General features: G+C 40.8%; 1 protein-coding gene across 3 annotated transcripts in view; it reads left to right on the forward strand.

The window, feature by feature from the left end:
- The window catches only part of LOC116992508 (cyclin-dependent kinase 8), a 76963-nt gene that overhangs the window by 31322 nt on the left and 25434 nt on the right, over positions 1–20207 (forward strand). For 2 of the 3 annotated variants that reach the window (XM_033052207.2, XM_033052208.2), the window contains exons 3-4: positions 5485–5595; positions 8692–8832. In XM_033052207.2, coding sequence (XP_032908098.1) covers positions 5485–5595; positions 8692–8832 — 252 coding nt within the window. Of the gene's footprint in view, positions 1–5484; positions 5596–8691; positions 8833–20207 lie in introns of those variants that run through there. The other variant, XM_033052209.2, reaches the window with a different exon arrangement.

The raw sequence follows: 20207 nt of genomic DNA on the forward strand, positions 1-20207 counted from the left end.
ATTCCACTGGCACCTTTCTTGTTACAGGATGAATAAAATTTGTCATTGTCCTTCCAGTCTGAAAGTTGCCTTTCTGCATCGACTGCAGTCTGCTTTGTGTTCCAAGGCCCTGCTTGCCCATTTTTCCATTGCAAGGCTGTGGCATAACTGTTAATGTATGATGTTTGCTTTTTGATCCCTTGGTGAAACTGATGTGAGCCTTTTTGAAGCATAAGATCATTATTAGAGTTGGAATTTATACCATCAAACTAGCCACACGTTTGGTTGATACTGCCAATGGCTTTGTGTAGCCAGTTTTCTGACTGTCTAGGGCTTGGGAGAAGGGCTGCATAGCACTCAAAGGAAGGCAGTCAGAGCAAGAAGCTGCTTTTTTAAAAATAGATTATGTCCTGACATAGGAGAAACTCCTTCTGGAAAAATTGTGCTCTTTTATAGGATTTTGGAATTACTTAGGGTTGGAAAGACCTCTGTTGTCATGTCCAGCCATTAACCCAGCACTGCCAAGTCCAGCACTAAACCATTGTCCCTCAACACATCTGCATGTAACAACACATCTGCATGTCTTTTAAATACCTCCAGGGATGGCAACACAACCACTTTCCTGGGCATCCTGCTCCAGATCTTGATGAGCATTTTGGTGAAATAATTTTTCCTGATAGTTGGTCGTAGCTTCCCCTCCTCCTGTGCAAATTGAATTACTGAAGTAAGCATGGTAGTATTGCAAGACTAGATTTTGCAGGGTAACATTCCCTGTGGACAGCAAAGGTTAGCAAGCGTTAAGGGCAGGGGTGAAATGGCATTTGCAGCAGAGCTAGAAATCCTCACTTAGATGAAGAGTGCTGTAGTTGTGGAGAGCTGTACGGAAAATGTGGGAATATCACCAGAGGAAGTAGGTCATGTTCATAAAAAATTGTGCTGACTTCAGCTCATATTTTATGTGACAGATAATTGTTGTTAGTGCAAGAAAAGATTGGCCTTAGTCATGCTGCAGTTTTCCTGGTTCCCTTACTACTTCTGTTGATTATTTAATAACATCCTGTTTTACTTCACTGTCTCCTTCTTCCTGAAGCAATTTAACAATTTTATGCATCATCGGGACACTTTGATTTACTGTCCCTCAGGTGCCCCATGGCTGTGTGGAATTACTATTTCCTCATTTCAAGAGGGAGATGGAGGGACCTTAGTGTGAGCCCAGGACCTGCGCATGGGAATGATGTTTTCCTTGCTGGATCTTGAACAATATGAAACAAGGGCAAGATCAGCTAGGGATGCACATGGACTTCTAAAACAGATGTATTGGCATCTTTGTCATTTGCTGATTTCTATTTTGTTAAAGGTCTGTTGGGTCTCCCTTCTTTATACGGGGGTACCCAGACTAACTAGTATAAGAGAAACCTTTGTGGTGGGGAAAATAGGTTGAAGTCATCATGTGATAGGCAAATGAAATGGAAGGCAATTTACTGGGAGCCAAACACATAATTTTTGTCTGCTTTCTCTTTGTGTTCTACAGAACTGAGCTAGGAGAGACAGAAGCAGCTAGATAACAAAGTCATTAGGCCAAAAAATAGCCTTTATCGTTGGCAGATATCATGCTGATTGTCAAAGCATGTTTCTTGCAGTCTACTTTGTCTGAACTGTCTTTGTTTGAGTTCTGTCAGCTGCTGGACACAAGTCAAGTCATCCGGTAGGAAAGGCATGTGGTTGATGGGCTGGAGAGGCCTGATTCATGGAGACTGAGGTTGCTGAAAATGCTCTTTACAGCCCATGTGATGGGTTATCATCTGCACAAGCTCTTTCAGATACTTCAGACAGCGTTTGCATTTGTCAGTGTGAGCGTTTCAGCCTTTCCAAGATAGTGGTTCAGGAATCATCTGTCCCACTGCAGCAATCATTTCCTTATTCTGATGGTTTTGCTGATGTCTATTAGCCATCCTATTTTCTGGGTTGCTTGTGGCTGTCTGGCTTTGACTGAACCCATCAGGTTTTTTAAGCAAACTGAAAGAATGTGGATTTAACACCTATTCAGCACAAAAGGCAAAGGCAGAAACCAGAAGAATGATAAACTGAGTACACAGATGCATAAAACAATAACAGGTGCTGTCAGTGATGGCAACAAAGGCCAAAACTCCTGTAACACAATGGTGATGGGGTGCAAAAGGAACTTCTCAGGTATTGTCTTGAAGAGTGTCAGCTGGGACTGATAAGAAGGAAAGCAGGATGCTATGGAACTTTTAGGAAGATAGAGGGGGTTTTGGGTATTTGAGAGGATTGCTGGGATGTTTAGAGGAAAAATAAAAGGCAGGAATAGGAATGATCAAGGTGGAGTGGGGAGGAAAAAAGCTGTCAATCTCAAAGTCTGCAAAGGCTACCTTAGAGCAAATAAGGGAGAATTCTCTGTTGCCTCACTATACAGATCCTTCTGCTGCATTACTTAAAAGTTTCTCATATTTGGGTCCAGCTTTGGTGATAGGTTTTTCTCTGTGTTCTCCAAGCTGAATCACATTTCATGTGAATAGGTTAGATTTTTTTAGGTACATGATAACTGCTACCTCAGGAATAAGGAGAAGGAGAGACTTAAAAGGGGATCAGAAAGGACAAAAGGGAACATTACTTTTTTTCTCTTAGAGCTCTGACCAATATCTGCATCTTTCATCAAGGAGTAGTTTGTTGTATCTGCTACAGATGTGTCCATATCAGATCACAAGAGACGTAATATTTTGGTTTGGACATTGAGTTGCTGAACTGTCGTGTGATCTTCTGGACAGTTAATTAAAATTTTTAGCATAAATTTAATATGTGAATTTATGCTGATTAAAGAAAAAATACTTTGTTCTAAGGACTGGCACATTGTGTTCTTAAAGCCTGCAACATTATTCACCATTGAGGGGCTGGTGTTTGATGCTGTGCTGTGCCTGTTCTGGCATGCAGTTACAGTAATTTCACTACTATAATGCGCACCCTTTTGGCTAAAATTTTCCCCGGAACCCAGAAGTGCGCCTTATAATCCGGTGCGCCTTATCTGATGGACAAAGTTCAAAAAATTTGCCTACCCGGAAGTGAGAGCTGCGAGCCACGGGGGGAGCCGACAGGGCCATGGCTACCAGGTGGAGGCAGGGCAGAGTGGCGGCGGGCACGCCCTGGCCCCGTGGAGGCAGAGCCGCCCCTCCAGAGGCACGCTCTGGCCCCTTGGTGGCGGAGCTACCCCTCCAGAGGCACGCCCTGGCCCCGTGGAGGCGGCGCGGCCCCTCTACAGGCACGCCCTGGCCCTGTGGAGGAGACACAGGGGCGGCGGCCACAACCTGGCCCCGGTGAGGCGGCATGGAGGGGTGGCGGCCATGCCCCGGCCCCGCCGGATACAGGCAGGCCTGGGGGCCCGCGGCACTGCCCCTGCCCGGTACAGGCGGGCCCAGGGTCCCATGGCTACCGGGTTGAGGCGGGGCCTCGTCCAGCAACAGGCGGGGGGAGCTGGGGGCGGAGCCTCACTGCAAAAAAAAAAAGTGCGCCCTATAGTCCGGTGCAGCTTATCTGATCTACAAAGTTGCGAATTTTGCTGACTCCCAGGGGGTGCACCTTATAGTCCGGTGCGCCTTATGGTCGTGAAATTAATGTAGTCTACTCCACACCAGCCTGTACGGTGGAGAGTGTTGGATTTGTGACTAAAGCAGTGTTGATAAGCCAACAGTGCTTTGTCTATTGCTTAGATCGTTCAGGCTTTCTCTGTTTCCCATTCCTGCCCCTCCTCCCTTTGGAGCGGTAGCCTTTGCTAGGAGACTGGCTGGGCATTGGTCTTGTGGGAAATTGTACGTGATTGCCTTTGCGTTGCTTCTGGTTTTTGTTGTGGGTGTGGTGTTTAATTCCTCTTTTTTTCACTTACTAAACTGTCTTACCTCACAAATTTTCTTGTGCTTTTGTTCTTCCTTTCATATCTGATTGAGAGAGGTGAGCAAGTGGCTCTGTAGGATTTAGCTTCTGGCTGGGGTTAAATTACCACAGGTGGTCCCCACCTGTAATTGATAAAAAAGTGCAAATAAGCATTTCTTAGTTTTTCCCATACTGATCTTATTCTTTTTAGGAATAACAGGCGCTTAAAGAATTCCGTATTTGTGGATTCTGCCTTAAAGTGCCTCGATTTGATGTAGAGTTTTACCATGCTGAAACTCTACAGCCTTCTGCATTGATTTCTGTTGCTTTGTCTCCTCTTCGCTATCTCCCTGTTTGATCTTATACTTGACATAAAATTTCTGTGGGCTATAGGTCCTTTTTTTCCAAGAAATGCCACACTGAAGACTGGTCAGTGAGTCATAATGCAAGTCTGTCTCAAATTAAATAGTAGAGAAGGAAGCAAGCACACACATATATATATACTTCTTTTTTACTATCTCAGTAGCAGCTAAAATTTTAACACTTATGACAAAGGTATAAATAGAAAGGAATTAATTTTTTTGTTTTGTCTGTTTTGTAGTGGAAAAATTATATTTTATTGATAATAGATTGTCTCTGAAGTAAATTCTGTATTTAAAGAGTAGTTTAATTTTCTGTTGGCACTAAACTGGCAGGATTTTGACTAGTCTTGGGTAGTCACACTTAACTACAGTTTGCTTAGATAAAGTTTTTGTTTCTTAGTAATTGAATGAGTACAGTGTGATTGTAACATGATCAGTAGAGCTCAAATAGACTGATGCTGTCTCCATTCAGTTGTTGTGCTGTGTATCATCTGTTTTCCTTTTGGTGGGGTTCAAACTATAGTTTCTGAAGCACTCTGCTGGTTTAATGGCTCACTGCTGCAGAAAGAAGTTCCAGGTGTGTCCCTTTGCTAGGGCTGTCTCTGCTGTTAGTACCCTGATGTGTTTCAGCTCAAGAGCTCTGTGCCAGGTTATCTTTCACCAGCCTTTGTGCATCCAGAATAGTTTTCTCTTGAACTGAGTGCTGTGTTATAAGTGGCTTCTGTGAGTGTACTAACTGATGTAATCTGTGTTGTGGTAAGAAGCTGGACCCTCTTCTGTAGAGAGTGGTGACCTTGTAGATCAGCAGAGTCCACCTTACAAACCACATATTGGTTTAGCTGACTGCATTGACAGGCTCTATGTCAGCCATCCCATTCAGTCTCAAATGACTGCAATGAAAATGCAGCATTTTCAGATAATTGGAAGTGAGGAGAAAATGGGGTACTCCAAATGGGACTGTTGAAGATTACAGCCTGTGCAAAAGGACAGATGCCGCAGCTGGCTGTTTGCAGAGTCATCTTGGTCTTGGATAATAATGAGGTTTACATAGAGTTGAGCTTTTAGAAAATGAGTAGGAAGTGAATGCCCTGAGGGGATTATGACCTGCTTTCAGCTTTGGTTTGAAATTAGTGATTGGTTCTTTCATTAAAAAAAAAAGTGGTTGTCTATGGCTTGCAGATTTCAACTTTTCTTGTTTGTGTTCTAAGTATCCCAGCTCTGGATGTATGGATATAACTGTTGTGGACTTCTTCTTTTGCAGTTGCTGCGGGAGCTCAAGCATCCAAATGTCATTTCTCTGCAAAAAGTGTTCCTTTCTCACGCTGACAGGAAAGTGTGGCTTCTCTTTGACTACGCTGAGCATGACCTCTGGGTAAGGTGAATTTGTTTGTAGGTACCAAGCTTAGAGTTTTAGTTGCAGCAAAGGGACAGGGCCAGGGGAGACACATGATTTTTAAACACAGTATAGCTGCTTACTGCATGTTTGTTGGAACCAAAGGAAAAGCAATGGAAAATGTTAAGTAAACTCAACACACAGTTAACCTGTGGTCTCTTTAAGAAGATAAAAAACGGCAAGAAATCTGCAGAAACCAGTTCTCAGTAGCTAGAAGCCTACTTAAATAAATGTAGATATAAACCCCTATTTCAACTAAAGTACAGTGCAGGAAAATGTATTGATTACACAGGTGAATTACCTTTGAAAAATGACAAACGTCTTTCTGAATAGGACAGTTCAGAGTTTTAGTCGCCTTGCTTGTCATCTGTGAATACATGAAGGGAGAGCAGTGGTACTTTTATTTAATTCATAAATTTCAGTGGGAAAATTTTTTCTCAACTCGTCTGCAGAAATTCTGTGTATTTGGAAGGAAAGCTATTTATTCCTAATTGCAAGATACAGCTTTAAAATAAAAACCTGTTGGAGGCAAAGTAAATTTGTTTTAAGATACATACCATATTCTTCTGTTAACTCAAGATTTGTAAGCTTAATGTCTATTTGGAATACTTTAAAAAATAAAATAGCATGGTAAAAAAAGAAAAATACCACACAACTTTGACTTCCCCAAGAAACAGTGTGTGTGCTTCAAATTAGTGCTGACATACATTTGGAGCATTGTTCTTAATGCTACAAATGCTGACCTCAGAAGATGCTCAGATTCCTATCCAAGGGTGCAACAGAAACCTTTTATAACAAGGTGGAAATTTTTATGAATGTGTACATGTGAGAATTGCACAGTATGAATAGTGAGTTGTTTTTTTTGTCAACATGTCGCTTAGCAAAGTCACATGTTACCATGTCACAAACCAAATTAAAAGTAATTTGTTTTGAAAATGGTGTTCCTTATAGTTTGGAATTATTCAGTAGCATTTTCCTGAAAATGAGCGAGTCAGTTTTATTTCTGCTAAACTAAATGAAAGATGTTTTCTGACAGTTAAATGTCTTGGATGTTCTGATACTTGGTATTGAGGTTTAGTTACCAGAGTAAAATTAGTGACAAAAAAAGCTGCAATGTTGAGACATTCCTAAGGCTGACAAACAACAACATCTTGAGGAAATGGAGTACAGTCAATTTGTTTTGTTTTATGTTAATATGATGGAAAAATAAGGGCACTTTTTTTTTACTGCTCTCCCATGTTTATGATCTGCTAAGCTACAGAGTTCTAGGAACGTTTGAGGGTTTTTGGTTTTCAAAGTGTGCTACAAGGCTTCATATTTGTTAAGGATGTTATTACTATGACCTGTCCTTGTTTGTATTGATATATTTCTGCATTGCTTCATACTCAACCTAAATCACTACAGAAGTCATTCTGTTAATGAAACGCTGGTTTGTATGTAAGTAACTTGGGAATGACCCTCAGTTTTGACCTTTATGCTTCCATGCATATACCTGCATGAACTCCAGATTTCTCCAGCTGCACCAGCTCCTGGTCGTTCACTGTATCTGGATGTGAGAAACTTGGTTGCAGTGGCTGGGCTGGCTTTGTGCCCCAGAGAGCCAACTATAGATCAAGTGCTCCAGCCCTGTGTGTATTTAGCACAGCACGTTTTAAGTAAGTCTGGGAAAGGGCTAGATAATACAGAGAGTAGTAGAACAGGAGCAAAAGAAGTCTAGGATAACCATCTGTTTTTTTTCCTGTCTCTGGAGAGTCACATCTCTGTCCACTGTATGAAAATAACATTTGTTTTGGAGTTGGTGGAAGTGAGAAGTGAGGGGTGAGAGGAGATGAAACTTGTGACTCAGACTGAGAGATGCTTGTGCATGTTGTGCTTGGCTGACAGTGCAGAGACTGTCGTCTTCTCATCAATGCTTGTTTGCTCTGTGCATCTCCATTTTTGCCATTGTTAGGGCAGAAATGTGCCTGTTCCTCACAGGAAAGCCAGGCTTGGCTGCCTGAAGCAAAGGAGGGCATGTATGGAACTGGGCTGCAGCAGGAGAGGAAAGGAAATTTCCCAAAGGGTGTTAGATTGTTGGGTTAGCTAATTGGCACCTGGAATATGAGGGGTCATGAACAGCAGAAGAGCACATGCTAGAAAATTGGTGCCAGTTTTTGGTAAACAAGATCTGGACTGTTTTGATGATCACACAAGTGTGAGCTGTTACAGCAAAAAAGTGTGACTACGTTAAGAAGTTTGTTCTAGAAATTGCCTCTGTGTTTGAAGGAGGCAAACATGGAAATGGTTACCATGACTATGGCACGCCTTGCTGTTGAACTTAGTGACACCTGGGACTCAAGCGCTAAGACAACACATCCTTTTGGGCTCCTCCTTGGTGCCAGACTTCCCTGCGTCTAAACTTGGAATTGCTAAAGGTTCTTTTTTCATGTCTGGCTTGGTGGCTGACTTTCAGATGGACAGATTTGTAGACTTGCTCTGTCAACAGCTTCTGTTTTGAGAGTACTGTGCTCTAAGGGTATAGTAAATAAAGAAGGAATAAATCTGGGCTTCTGATTTAAATGTGTAAAATTCCTAATACAGTTTCAAAAATTTCTACTTGGCTTTGTCTTGAATGTTATGGTTATTATTACTGTAGAGGAAAACTTAGAAGTAAAATGTAGGAGGTAATACACTTGTAGTTCTGTGAATTTAATGCACAGGGTATCAACCTATTCTGAGAAAAAGACTCTCCAAATAAAAATGCCTCTAAAACCTGAGAGATCAGTGATCTGCAAGGAAATGTGCTTTGATGGTCATACTGGTTTTGTATTCCTCATGCTCTGCAGGGCTTGGCTGCCTGCTGGGGTTAAACCACAGCAAAAACTGTTTTAATTTTTAAGAGATTGCTTTGGAGTAGTGATCACTTTACCTAGACAAAATTAATTTTTTTAGTACTTAAGGCATATGTTCCTAGTTTGGAAAACAAATCATGGAAGATTGAAAAAACCCTAAGAAGTCTGTATAAGGAGTTGATGGCAATCTTTTGGTGTAAACATTGTGCTTCTTTTATTTTTGTTTCCTTTTTCCTCTTTGCAGCATATAATCAAGTTTCACAGGGCTTCTAAAGCAAACAAGAAACCAGTTCAGTTACCTCGGGGAATGGTGAAGTCGCTGTTATATCAGATCCTAGATGGTATTCACTACCTGCATGCTAACTGGGTGTTACACAGGGATTTGGTAAGTGGTTCTGCAATGGGTTTTAGCACTGGGATGGTGATTGAGGGCAAGGGGTTTTTTTTGTTTTTTTTTTAAATGAAAAACCACTGGGAAACAAAAACCTTGGTGCTAAGAACCTGTGCTAATACATATTTTTACACTGCAGTCAGACGGCCTTGATTAGTAGAGTGAATTTTAAAAGCTTGCTGTGATCTGATATGCTTATGAGAGCGAGTGTATCAGATGACTGTTTTTGTTTTTTGATTTTCTAAATCAACTATTTTAAATGGGTTCATTTAAATAGGCATGTTGAGGTACAGAAAATGCCTCTAGTGGTATCACTGCAGGCAAGATAAATAACTAAATACAGCTTTGATGTAGGTGGGGAAGAAGGATTGGCTGTAAGAGCTGCTGAAAAAAATTTTTTTTTTTCCCCTGAAATTATCAGTTTAATGTAGGAAATTCACTTTTGAAAGCATTATTTTCTCCTAATGTTTATAATCTACCAGCAATATAACCATGCCAACTTTAGATAATTTCTGCAAGTAAACTGATGTTTATCCAAACTACAATATAAGGAAAACATTTTTAACCTGAGTTAGTGTCTTTAACTAGCAAATTGTTTTCAATTGGTGAATCTCACCAATTCTTATATATTTGCCTTCAAAATATGCCCACAGCTAACTGGTCCTTTTTGTCTCTTGTCTTGAAATTGGGTAGTTTCTCCGATCCACTTGTCTGTAACTCTTACTCTTTGATAGCATTATTTTTTATAATTTACTTCTTAGTGTACCACCTATTTGATGCTCCCATGCATGAATGAAATTTCAATAATTAGAAGTGTCATTAGTTTGATCTTTCATTCCTATGAGTCACTATTGCCAGTGATATTGTGTGTTTGGTGAAATAAGTCTAGCTTCCTTACAATTCCTCCAGAGTCACTGTTGTCTTTGAAATAGCTTTAATAGTGCTCCTGGAAATACGGTCAAGGACTAGTTTTTTGATGTCTGTTTTCATGCCTGATGCATGTTTTTACAGAATGACAGTTTCTCCATTTAAACTGAAGGAAAAAGGTATATATCTGATAAACAGCATTTTCAGAACTGAAATACAAGGAAACCTTGCTTTATTGCAGTGATTGTGTGGATGGTTTTGATTTGCTCCTGGTTTTAGAAATGGAGCAAAAGCCTCAGCACTGAGGGGAAAAATCATAAAGATTCTGGTGGCTTTGTCATGACTCATGAAGTAGTGGAGCAAAACGTAATATAGAAATACATAATGCATGTTACTACTTAGACAACTTTATTATATTTTTAAGAGGCATACAGGAAGCAAATGATTTGTCATGAAGAATCTAAATTTTTCTGATGTTTTACTTTTTACAGTTCTGGAAAATTTATGAACTTAAAATAATGCTTAAAAGAAAACGGTGCATGTTTTTAATTGGATGGCTCAGGAGATTGGTAATTTATTACAGAGCCTTTCACTTCTAGGGCTGTAGCTGAAATACGGTTTAAGTTGGCAACTGCAAAAAAACCTACTACCATCTTATTTTCTGTGAAATGAGTTGGTGGTCTCAGTCCAGCATGAAGTTTCCTTCCTTCCATCAGAAAATAAACCATCACAATTGGCTGTCTTTTGATAATCTGAGGAAGAGACCAAAAGCTTGAGGCAGAGACTGAGAGGTCTTCCCACCGGAATCTTGTCAAGCTGTGTTGGTGAGAATCCTGTGAGAGCTGTACAAGGACTACCTGTGCCACCTTGTCCATGGAAACCTTTGGACTTTTTATTTTGAAGCTGTCCAGTTTGAGCTGAATTCAGAAGGCACATATTTCATGCAAAACAAAAGACAAAATTGCGCCTACCAATGCTTTATTTCTTTTATCCGGTCTGGAAATAACCTGAGTAACAGAAGGAATTCTACCTAGTGTTTTGTCATGGAAAGACAGGGTCCTGTTGGTAAAGCTTGTGAATTGGGACTTCACTAAGATTCTGGCTCAAGCAGTGTAACTGACATTAATGCTTAGATGTGATTTTTCTATTCTAGAATACCTGTAATAATATTCTTCAGGAATATCAGTGTTAAGTCATCTATTTTAACTCCAGATTGGATGACTGGACAGATTTACTATGTTTTTCCTACTGTGCCTTCAAACAATAGATATTGCTGTAGTTTCTAGATGTTTTGTTTTTCTGGATTTAGATACACCCACAGAGCTGCTTAAGTAACATGCCTGCTTTTATGTCATATACTAGAAGAGTGGTGGTGCTTGGGGCGTGTAGGAAGCTAAAGAGTATAGTACTTGGCAAAAGAATCTGTTATTCTCTCATAGGATAAAGAATTTTTAAATGGGTATGAATTATCAATATAGTTACTTTCTAAGTGCAGTTTTCTGGGTTTGGATTAGTTGTCTGTTGGAGTTCTTTTTTGGTGGTTTTTGTAAGATGTCTTAGTTGAGTTAGCTTTAAGGTAGGTAATTTTTTAGAGGATTTTTGAGATTTTGACTTCTCTAACCAGAAACAACAGATGGCATAAACCAGCTCCTTTCTTGCTACCATCTACAAGCCAGGCACTAAAATGTAGCAGCTATTAAAATCACATGAACTTAGACTGAAATTTGTCTTCACATTGTTGAAATCAAGAAATCTCAGCTCATCTAAGTTTTGTATGAAGTGACTGTATTCTGTATGAAACAGTAAAATCTGTTGGAAGACAGTTACTGTCTGTTGTGGGGTTTGTAGTCATGGTACGCCTTTTACCAAGGAAATGTCTGCAAATCTTTGCAGTAACTTAAGTACTTAAATCTGTTTTTCTTTCACTGTGTACATGAAAACCAATTCACCATTTCCTTCAGAGCAGGGAGAAATTGATTGTATTTACCTTTGAATACTACTGTACTTGAGTAGTTAGCTTGTCCGTAAGTCTTTGAAACATACCAGTAAAATTTTTCAACAAACAAACACCAACCCTTTTAAAATTTCTTACTTGACTTGCATATTCTTCAGTTTCTTTAAATTTCATGGCTGAGAGCAATTGAAAGCAGATTGTTTATTCATGCTCTGACTGTAGCAGGAAGGAAATAAGAACACTTCATATAATTACCACAAAGTGCATCAATTATAGTTTTAATAATATTTTGAATTTAGTTATCAAGCACACTTGAAACATACTGCATTTTGCTGACTTCTTTTCTGAGCATTTTTTCCACTTTATAATATGCAGCTATTGTGCTTCTTCCTTTACTCAAAGTTCCTATTCCACACTAAAAATAAGCATAAGCAGATGATTGGCCATAGATCTGTTTTCATCAATATGCAACCTCAACAGCAAGGGAAACGACAGCATGCACTTCACAGCATGCTTGGAAGGTTTTTTAAAGTAACAGGCTCAAAATAGAGGTCCTTTCGCATGGTACAATAACTTTTAAGCCTGTTAGCATTTGAAAGTGCATCTTTGTTTAGTTTTTTTGGTAGTAGTCCTGTCTGCACAGTCAGGATCCAGTCTCAGGTAAGAGATGAGCACCCCTCCACAGCTTCTGTGTGGTGACAGTAAGTAAGATTAGTCTGCAAATTACATTAATAATGGAATTGGCACCTAAGCTTATATAATAAAATACTTCCATGGTGCAGCAGTGCTCGGAAACATACCACCACCCCAAAAAAAACCCCAACAAAAAAATCTAGAGGAAATCTCACATGTCTCACATTAGCTGGGACACTAATACAAAATGATTTTTTGTTTCTAAGTCTTCAGACTACATTCCCTGGTCTATTTCTTTGTGCATGGTGTGAGTGGGTGTTGAACAGATGAATTGCCACTTGGCAAGTGAGGTATGGAAGTGGGGAACAGAGTGCTGGGCTTCTGCTTCCCATTTTTCCCCTCCCATCTCTTGCCAAAGGAATTAACAGTCTCCTAGCCTTTGTCGATACCATCATGTCCTAGTTAGCCTGGGATTGTGTCACTGTGTCTGAACATTTGCAGACTGGCACTAGTGCAGTCTGGGGAAGGCATTCCTAGTGTGGAGCTCAGCTCGAGGGATGCTGTGGGACAAGCACTGCCTTTGAATAAGCTTTGAGACAGTCACGCTTTAATACAGTTGACAGGTAGCTTTCTGAGATCTGGACTCTTCCCAAGGATACCCGCTACCACGTTTGGGATTAGTGGGGACATTAAAGATGTTCTTTTAACAATGAATGAGGAAAAAACATTGCCAGAGTCTTTTTTTGTAGACAGATCTTAGTCACTTTCCAGGCTCCATAAAGTGAATCACTTAAATGTGTGCTTTAGGCAAAGTTAAATATATGGAACTTTTACCTTGGCAATTTACCATTTTTCTCATTAGAACTCTAGAATCCAAGGATGTCACCCTGTCAATATTTAAGGATTACAGTAATTTCACGATTACAAGCCGCACTATTTTGACTTAAGTTTTGCTCCATACCCAGAAGTGCGACTTGTATTTGGGAGTGGCTAATACATGGAAAGAAATTCAGAAATTTACCAACCAGAAATGCAAGCATGCAGCAGCCCCGAGCCGAGGCAGCTCCGCGGCGGGGGAGGGGGAGCCGAACCGGGTCAGGGCAGCTCCGTGGCGGGGGAGGGGGAGCCGAGCCAAGCCTGCACAGCCCCGAGCCAGTAAACACCGTGTTCCCGCGATTCTGTTACTAATTGACCACTTTGTGAAAGTTGCACGGGGATCCTCGCTGCGAATGACAGAGCGGCTTATAATTGGGTGCGGCTTGTGTATGAACAAAGAGCAAAATGTTGCCGACACCCGGAGGATGTGACTTATAGTCAGTGCGGCTTGTAATCGTGAAATTACTGTACTTCAGAAATACAGGAATGCCCTTCTGTCTTTCTGTAGAGCTTCCAAAGCTCTGGTCATTTGAAGGAGTGAACCTAAATCCTTGAGAAGAAGAAAGTACAGTAATTTCACGATTATAAGCCACACCATTTTGACTAAAATTTTTATCCCAACCCGGAAATGTGGCTTACACTCAGAGGCGGCCAATATATGAAAAAAAATCTGAAATTTCCCAACCCAGAAGTGCAAGCCGAGGTGCCAAGCCAAGCACCTGCCAGTAAAACCTGGGATTGCGCGATTGTTACAAATTGGTTACTCTGTTGTGCGGCAGGTGGAGGTGGGCTCTGTGCCGGCAGCGCGGGGAGGAGGTGGGGGGCTCCCTCCTGCTGGCCCCGTGGCCCATAGGAGAGGTGGGGGCTCTGTGCCTCCCTCCTGCTGTGGGTGCGAGCGGGCTCCATCCCCGCCTGCCGTGGGTGTGGGTGGGCTCCTGCCGCCACTGTGGGGCAGTGCCGGTCTTGGGTGAGTGAGTGGCAGTGCCGAGCTGGGTCACCTGGCCCCGTTGGCAGCCCCGAGCGGGCTAAGCCTGCCCGACCCTGAGCCGAGCCAGTAAACCCCACGATCCTGTGATTCTGTCACTAATTCGTTACTTTGTTGCACACAGGTCCTTGCTGCGAACGAGAGTGCACCTTATAATCCAGTGTGGCTTATAATCGTGCAATTACTGTAATAATAGTGCACATTACTAGAAATAAGATTGCCGCTTTAAAAAGTAGGGTGATTTTTTACTCTAAGTAGATCAACAAGTAATAGGTGTTATTTCCCAAAATGTATTATAATGACTTGCTGTGGATTTGCTTTCAGAGGATGAAAAAATTCTTAGCAATCCAAAACCAATCACTCTTCTGGTCATCAGCTGTTACATTTCCCAAGATTTTTGTTTCCAAGGTGTTTTTCATTAGGTGTGTACTTCAGTGAGATCACAAAAGAACAGTGTGTCTGGCAGAATTTTATTTTCTTGCATGTGCTTCTAATCACATGCTTTCCTGTGAGATGAACTTTACTATAGTTCTAAATATTCCATAGTTAAAATAATATTATCTAGTGTTTCTTAATTTTTCTGTTTACAGAGAGCATGACTACTCCCTTGCCTGCCTTTCTGAGCACTTTCTTAATATATTAGATTACATTTTCAAACCAGTAAGTAATGAAAATGTTGAAGTGATCAAAAGAGACTGCAAAATTTTAGTATTTGGTGCTCATGCCAGTAATTAAAAAAAAAAAAAAAAAGTGAAGCAACCCAAAAACCCATGAAACAATAGTCTACTAGGTCAAACTTTTTGCTAAGTCATGTCTGTCAGTTTTGCACAAATGTAGATTTAAAGGTAGAAAAGGAGCATATTGTTGCAGTGCTACCAACCTTCTAGTTGGAAAAGCGGTGAGAGATCTTTGACTTCAGTATAGAGAGGCCTGTAGAGATATATCAAATCATGTGCTTCATATTTATATATGCAAATAATTGAGACCACTCTCTTTGAAAGGTCATAGCCATCAGAGGAAGTTCCTGAGGGGAAGAAAGCAAATGTCACTCCAGTCTTCAAGAAGGGTCTGGGAAATTACATTCCCAGTCACTCTTGCCTTGATCACTGGGAAAGTGATGGATCACGTTCTCCTGGAAGCCATTTTTAAACATTTGGAAGACATCAAGGTGATTGAGAGTAGTCAGCATGGATTTTTATGCAGGGGAGATTGTGCTTGGCCAGCCGGAAAGCCTTCAATGGCTAGCTCGATGGATGAGCAAACAGTGGTGGATGTTGCTTACTTTAATGAGGCTTTCAACTCTGCATCCCATCCATCCTTGTCAACAAGCTAATGAAGTACACACCAGTACTTCCCTAAGCACAGTGAAGGGCATTGAAAATGAGATGAGTTGAAGAGCTCAAAGGATTGTGACCAGTGCCACAAAGCTAAGCTGGACACCAGTCACTAGTGGAGTGTCCCAAGTGCTGATTCTGAGTTCAGTGCCATTTAACATCATCATTGGTAACCTGAACACTGAGAGAGCACACCCTCAGCAAGCTGGCAGATAATTTCCAGCAGTGCCATCCAACCTCAGCCATTCTGTGAATGTGTTGTATCTTCATCATTTGATTTGTCTTGAAACATTCAATTATTGCTGTTTAAAAGTCTAAAATCCAACTCATGACAAATCAAGAGAAGAGATTCCAGGTGCAAGGGTGGGCTATGTGGGAGCAGGTGTAAGATGAATATGAAAGATCAAATAGCTCCCAAGGAATAAGGAACAGTGTCAAACAGTGAAATACCAAATCTTTGAAGTGCAGCAGGACATTTTTGCGATGTATCTTGACTACAGTATGATGAGAGGAATGACATGGTGCCATTTTCTTTTCCTGAGGAAAAAGGTGATGTATTCCCTAAAACCTTTTTGGAAGCTGTGTGGTCAAAAAATTAAAGATACACTTCTACTGGATTATCAGTTGTTACAGACTTTGGTACGAAACATTTGTGTAATGGCAATATCTCTGCAATGATATACCCAAGCTGTAAACTATTAGACCCTGTATTTTCCATTCTTTGCTGAAAGTGCTAGGTACTGAAATCAAATGGAAAATATAAAAATAAAATATTCAGTCTGTTCTTGCAGTTGTGTTTGGGCTTTCACTGTAGAACTTCCTGGTGATTTTGTAAATCAGTCTTTAAAGATAGTGAAAAGATTTTTTGTTTTCATTCACAGCCTATGTCCCTTCAAGCAATTTTTGCATCAGAATGTAATCTTTCATGACTTTTTAAAGGTTGATCATCTCTAACCTTAGGACTTACAAGAAAATGCAAGGCCATGTAAGAAGTTTTAAGTAAGGATAGTGAAAGAATAGTACCGACTCCAAGATTTATGTAGTTTGTGAGATCAGCAGATAACACTTTAAAATTTTTATCCAAGCAACCAGTGTTTAGCAAAAATGCTAAATCAGTCCTAGAAGTTATTCGATAATCTTTTATTACACAATGCTGTTAGATTACAATTTATAAAAAGATGGAGTATTGAATAGGGGAACATTTGATGAGTATTTTTCTGATTGCAAGTGAAAAACTCATTTATTTGCTTGATTTAAGTGCAAGTAGGGGTGCAAGGAAAGGTCAGAAATCTCTATTCCAGGTACAGGTTTTTCAAATCTACCTCTCTCAGACTACTGCTTTTATTCAAAGCCCCATTTGCTTGATTGTCAAGTCCGGCCCTATCTGTAATTTTTTGTAACCTTTCAGTATCTTTGGCAGGTGTTTCCAAAAGGTCTGACTATATCTGTGTGTTTGGGGTACTGATTTATATTGTGTCTAGTGGAACCTAAATTTAGTTTTTCTTCTTTTTAGCTCAGTATTTCTTTTCCATAAATATCGTCAAAATAAGTAATCCTGTGTGTAATAAAAGCCAAGTCTCATAACCTTCATGTTTAAAACTGGCAGTAATACTGATAACAATTTTTTTCTGTGTTAATGAATATATCTTGTTTTGAAAATGGAGTAAATACAATCTGTGTCAAAAGTTTAAAAGGAAGGTCAAGGTGGAACAATATATGTATTACAAGAGGTGTTTTACTAATTTACCAAGCCAATAATATGACCACATTTAGGCACAAATACAGTAATTTCACGATTACAAGCCGCACCGTTTTGACTAAAATTTTGCTCCCACGCTGGAAATGCGGCTAACACTCAGGGTCGGCTAATATGTGAATAATTTTCTGACATTTCCAACCCCAGAAGTGCAACCGAGGTGCCGAGAGCCGAGCACCTGCCAGTAAAACCTGGCTTTACGCGATTGTTACAAATTGGTTACTTTGTTTCGTGGCGGGTGGAGCCGGGCTCCGTGCCAGCAGGGCGGGGCGGTGGGGGGAAGGCGGGAGACTCCCTCCTTCAGGCAGCACAGCCCGGGGGAGAGGCAGGGGGCTCCCTTCTGCTGGCCCCGCGGCCCGGGGGGAGGCAGGGGGCTCTGTACTGCCATCCCCGCAGCCCGGGGGGAAGGCGGGGGGCTCCCGTCCTCGCCTGCCTCCGCAGGAGCAGACAGGCTCCCGTCCCCACCTACCATGGGAGCGAGGGGCCTCCATCCCCTCCTGCCGCCGCAGGTGCCGGCGGGCTCCATGCCCCCCTGCCACTGCGGGGCAGTGCCGGGCCGAGGTGAGCGAGCCCAGCGGCAGCGGCAGCTGGCCCCGAGCGGTCCCGCTGAGCGGCAGCACCGAACTGGGCCACCTGGCCATGTTGGCAGCCCCGAGCAGGCCGAGCCCTCACGGCCTGAGCCGAGCCAGTAAACCCCGCGGTTCTGTTACTAATTGGCAACTTTGTTGCACGCGGGTCCTCGCTGCGAACGACAGAGTGGCTTATAATTGGGCTTGTGTATGGACAAAGAATGAAATGTTGCCAACACCCGGAGATGTGGCTTATAGTCAGTGCGGCTTGTAATCGTGAAATTGCTGTACTCACTGTTGCTGCCTAGAGGAAGCGTAGGTAAATTTTTTGAAATTGGCATTCCAAAATCTTCGTAGACTTCTACATGAAAGAAGTACAAGGTGCAGAGAATAAATGGAAAAAGTAAGAGTCCTTATTGAACTGCCACCAGATATGTTAGGGACAGACAAGTGCAACGCAGATGAAAATTTGTAGGCATGAAATTGCATCATTGCATGATTATTGATGTTTTAGTGAGATGTTTTTGCCTTTTCTGCTGCAGAATTGTCAGATGCAAGAAGCAGTGGAAGCAGACTATTTTTTTCCTGACATTTCTACATCATTGTACATGGAATAATTTTAACCATCAATCTTGGACTAATTAATAGGCAGTGAAAACTGTTGTTAAAGGGAAATTCCAAATTTGAATCTTCTTCCTGATTCCTCTGGCGCCCTTTAGGACTCAATTCAGTGTTTCAGTGCTGATCTTTAACCATTTGCATCTTTACCTTTGCAGGATGTGAAATCAATTCAGGCCTTTTCCGTGCCTTTGGGAAGTTTATCCTTGTCTGGTGGAATATGCATTTAATTATAGCACCAGAAATACATGTGTCTTCATGTTGCATATTAACTTCTAAACTAAAAACAAAGTGATGCTTTGGACTTATAAATAGACAAAATGGCTTCTACAGTCTCTAGGAAGAAATAGTTTAGAAAATGCAAGTTGTGTTGCGTGTTTTACAATAAAAAGAAAATTATGTTGGTCTATTGATACTCTATGGTTCCTTAAGGAGACAAAACTTACTTGGCATGCTGATTCTTAGTTTCCTCAAGTGACCTTTGTATCTGTAAGCAAATTTAAGATACATTTGGTAAAAAGCTACGGTATCAAAACAGGCTGTTTCTTTCAAATGTCACGAAAAGCAAATGTCATATAGAGGAAGGCATGTGTTCTGGGAGAAATATATTGCTAGTTGAACCGGGGACAAATACCGAAAAGCTTTTTTGCTTTTTTCAAGTTTACAAATATTTTGAGTTTTCAAAATTCCAGGTAATTTTAGTAAATTTATAACTGAAGTAGAATGGTGTACTTCAAGTAATACGTTGAGGAATATAATTTGCAGATGATTACTTATATCTATCTGCATATATATGACACATTGGGGGATGAAAATGCATCAGCTGCTGGGCAGACTGTATTAGATTTTTTTCTTACCTGTAGCTATAAATTTGTCGTTTTGTTACTAGCCTGTTTTTTCATTTGCTGACTTTCCAAGATGGCCAAATATCTGATTCTGTTGCTGTAAATAGTAATGTAAGTAGTCCTTCACTGTTAGAACCTAAACTCAGTCATCTTAGTAGTTAGACTAAACTGACTGCAGGAACTCTCATATCTGTATATGTAAATACAGAGAGAGGTAAGAGTTTTGCAGAGGGAAAGCATGCTAGAAGCTTCAGATCTAATTCCTGCCATAAAGCTGATGAGCTATACTAGCCAGAAGGAAAAGAAACAAAACCAGCATAACTTGTGGTTCTGACCCAAGAGAAATATGGAGGATCAAAAGCTCTTTGATGACAAATGTACCTTTAAAGTACGTTTAGTCAATAAAAACCCTTCAGTAGGATTTAGTAAAGACCCTAGGTTGTGATTTTAGAAACACCTAAATGCAGTTTGAATTCTAGTTTTGTTGGATTTTGTTACTGCTAAGTACCTTGTTAAGGTTGTGGAAAAGTTGCCATGTCATAAAATGCTGTGGAAGGTAGGAATATGGATTGCTCAAAATATAGGAAATAGCCATAAGTGTTTTCACTGCAGTCTACTGTGCAAAGAAAATGCTATTATTCTGTGTGCATGATCTATATTCATGATACAGAAGAAAAGATGATAAGAAAACAGCCCTTTGAGGAACTCTCATCTGAGGAGTTTTAAAGTAACATTATGAATGGGACACACTTATCCCATGTAAAAGCTTGTTTTTTATGAATTCCCAACTTCATCTGTCTTACCGTGAACATGAGTGTCACAAAAGGAGGTACTTGGGGTGCAGTTTGAAATACTGTATTTGTGCACAAAAGTGCTCTAACAGGACACAGGTAAACACAAGAGAAACCCATGCAACCACTGGAAAGTGCACA

Source organism: Catharus ustulatus, chromosome 2 (genome assembly GCF_009819885.2).
Source record: "Catharus ustulatus isolate bCatUst1 chromosome 2, bCatUst1.pri.v2, whole genome shotgun sequence".
NCBI classification, from domain to species: domain Eukaryota; kingdom Metazoa; phylum Chordata; class Aves; order Passeriformes; family Turdidae; genus Catharus; species Catharus ustulatus.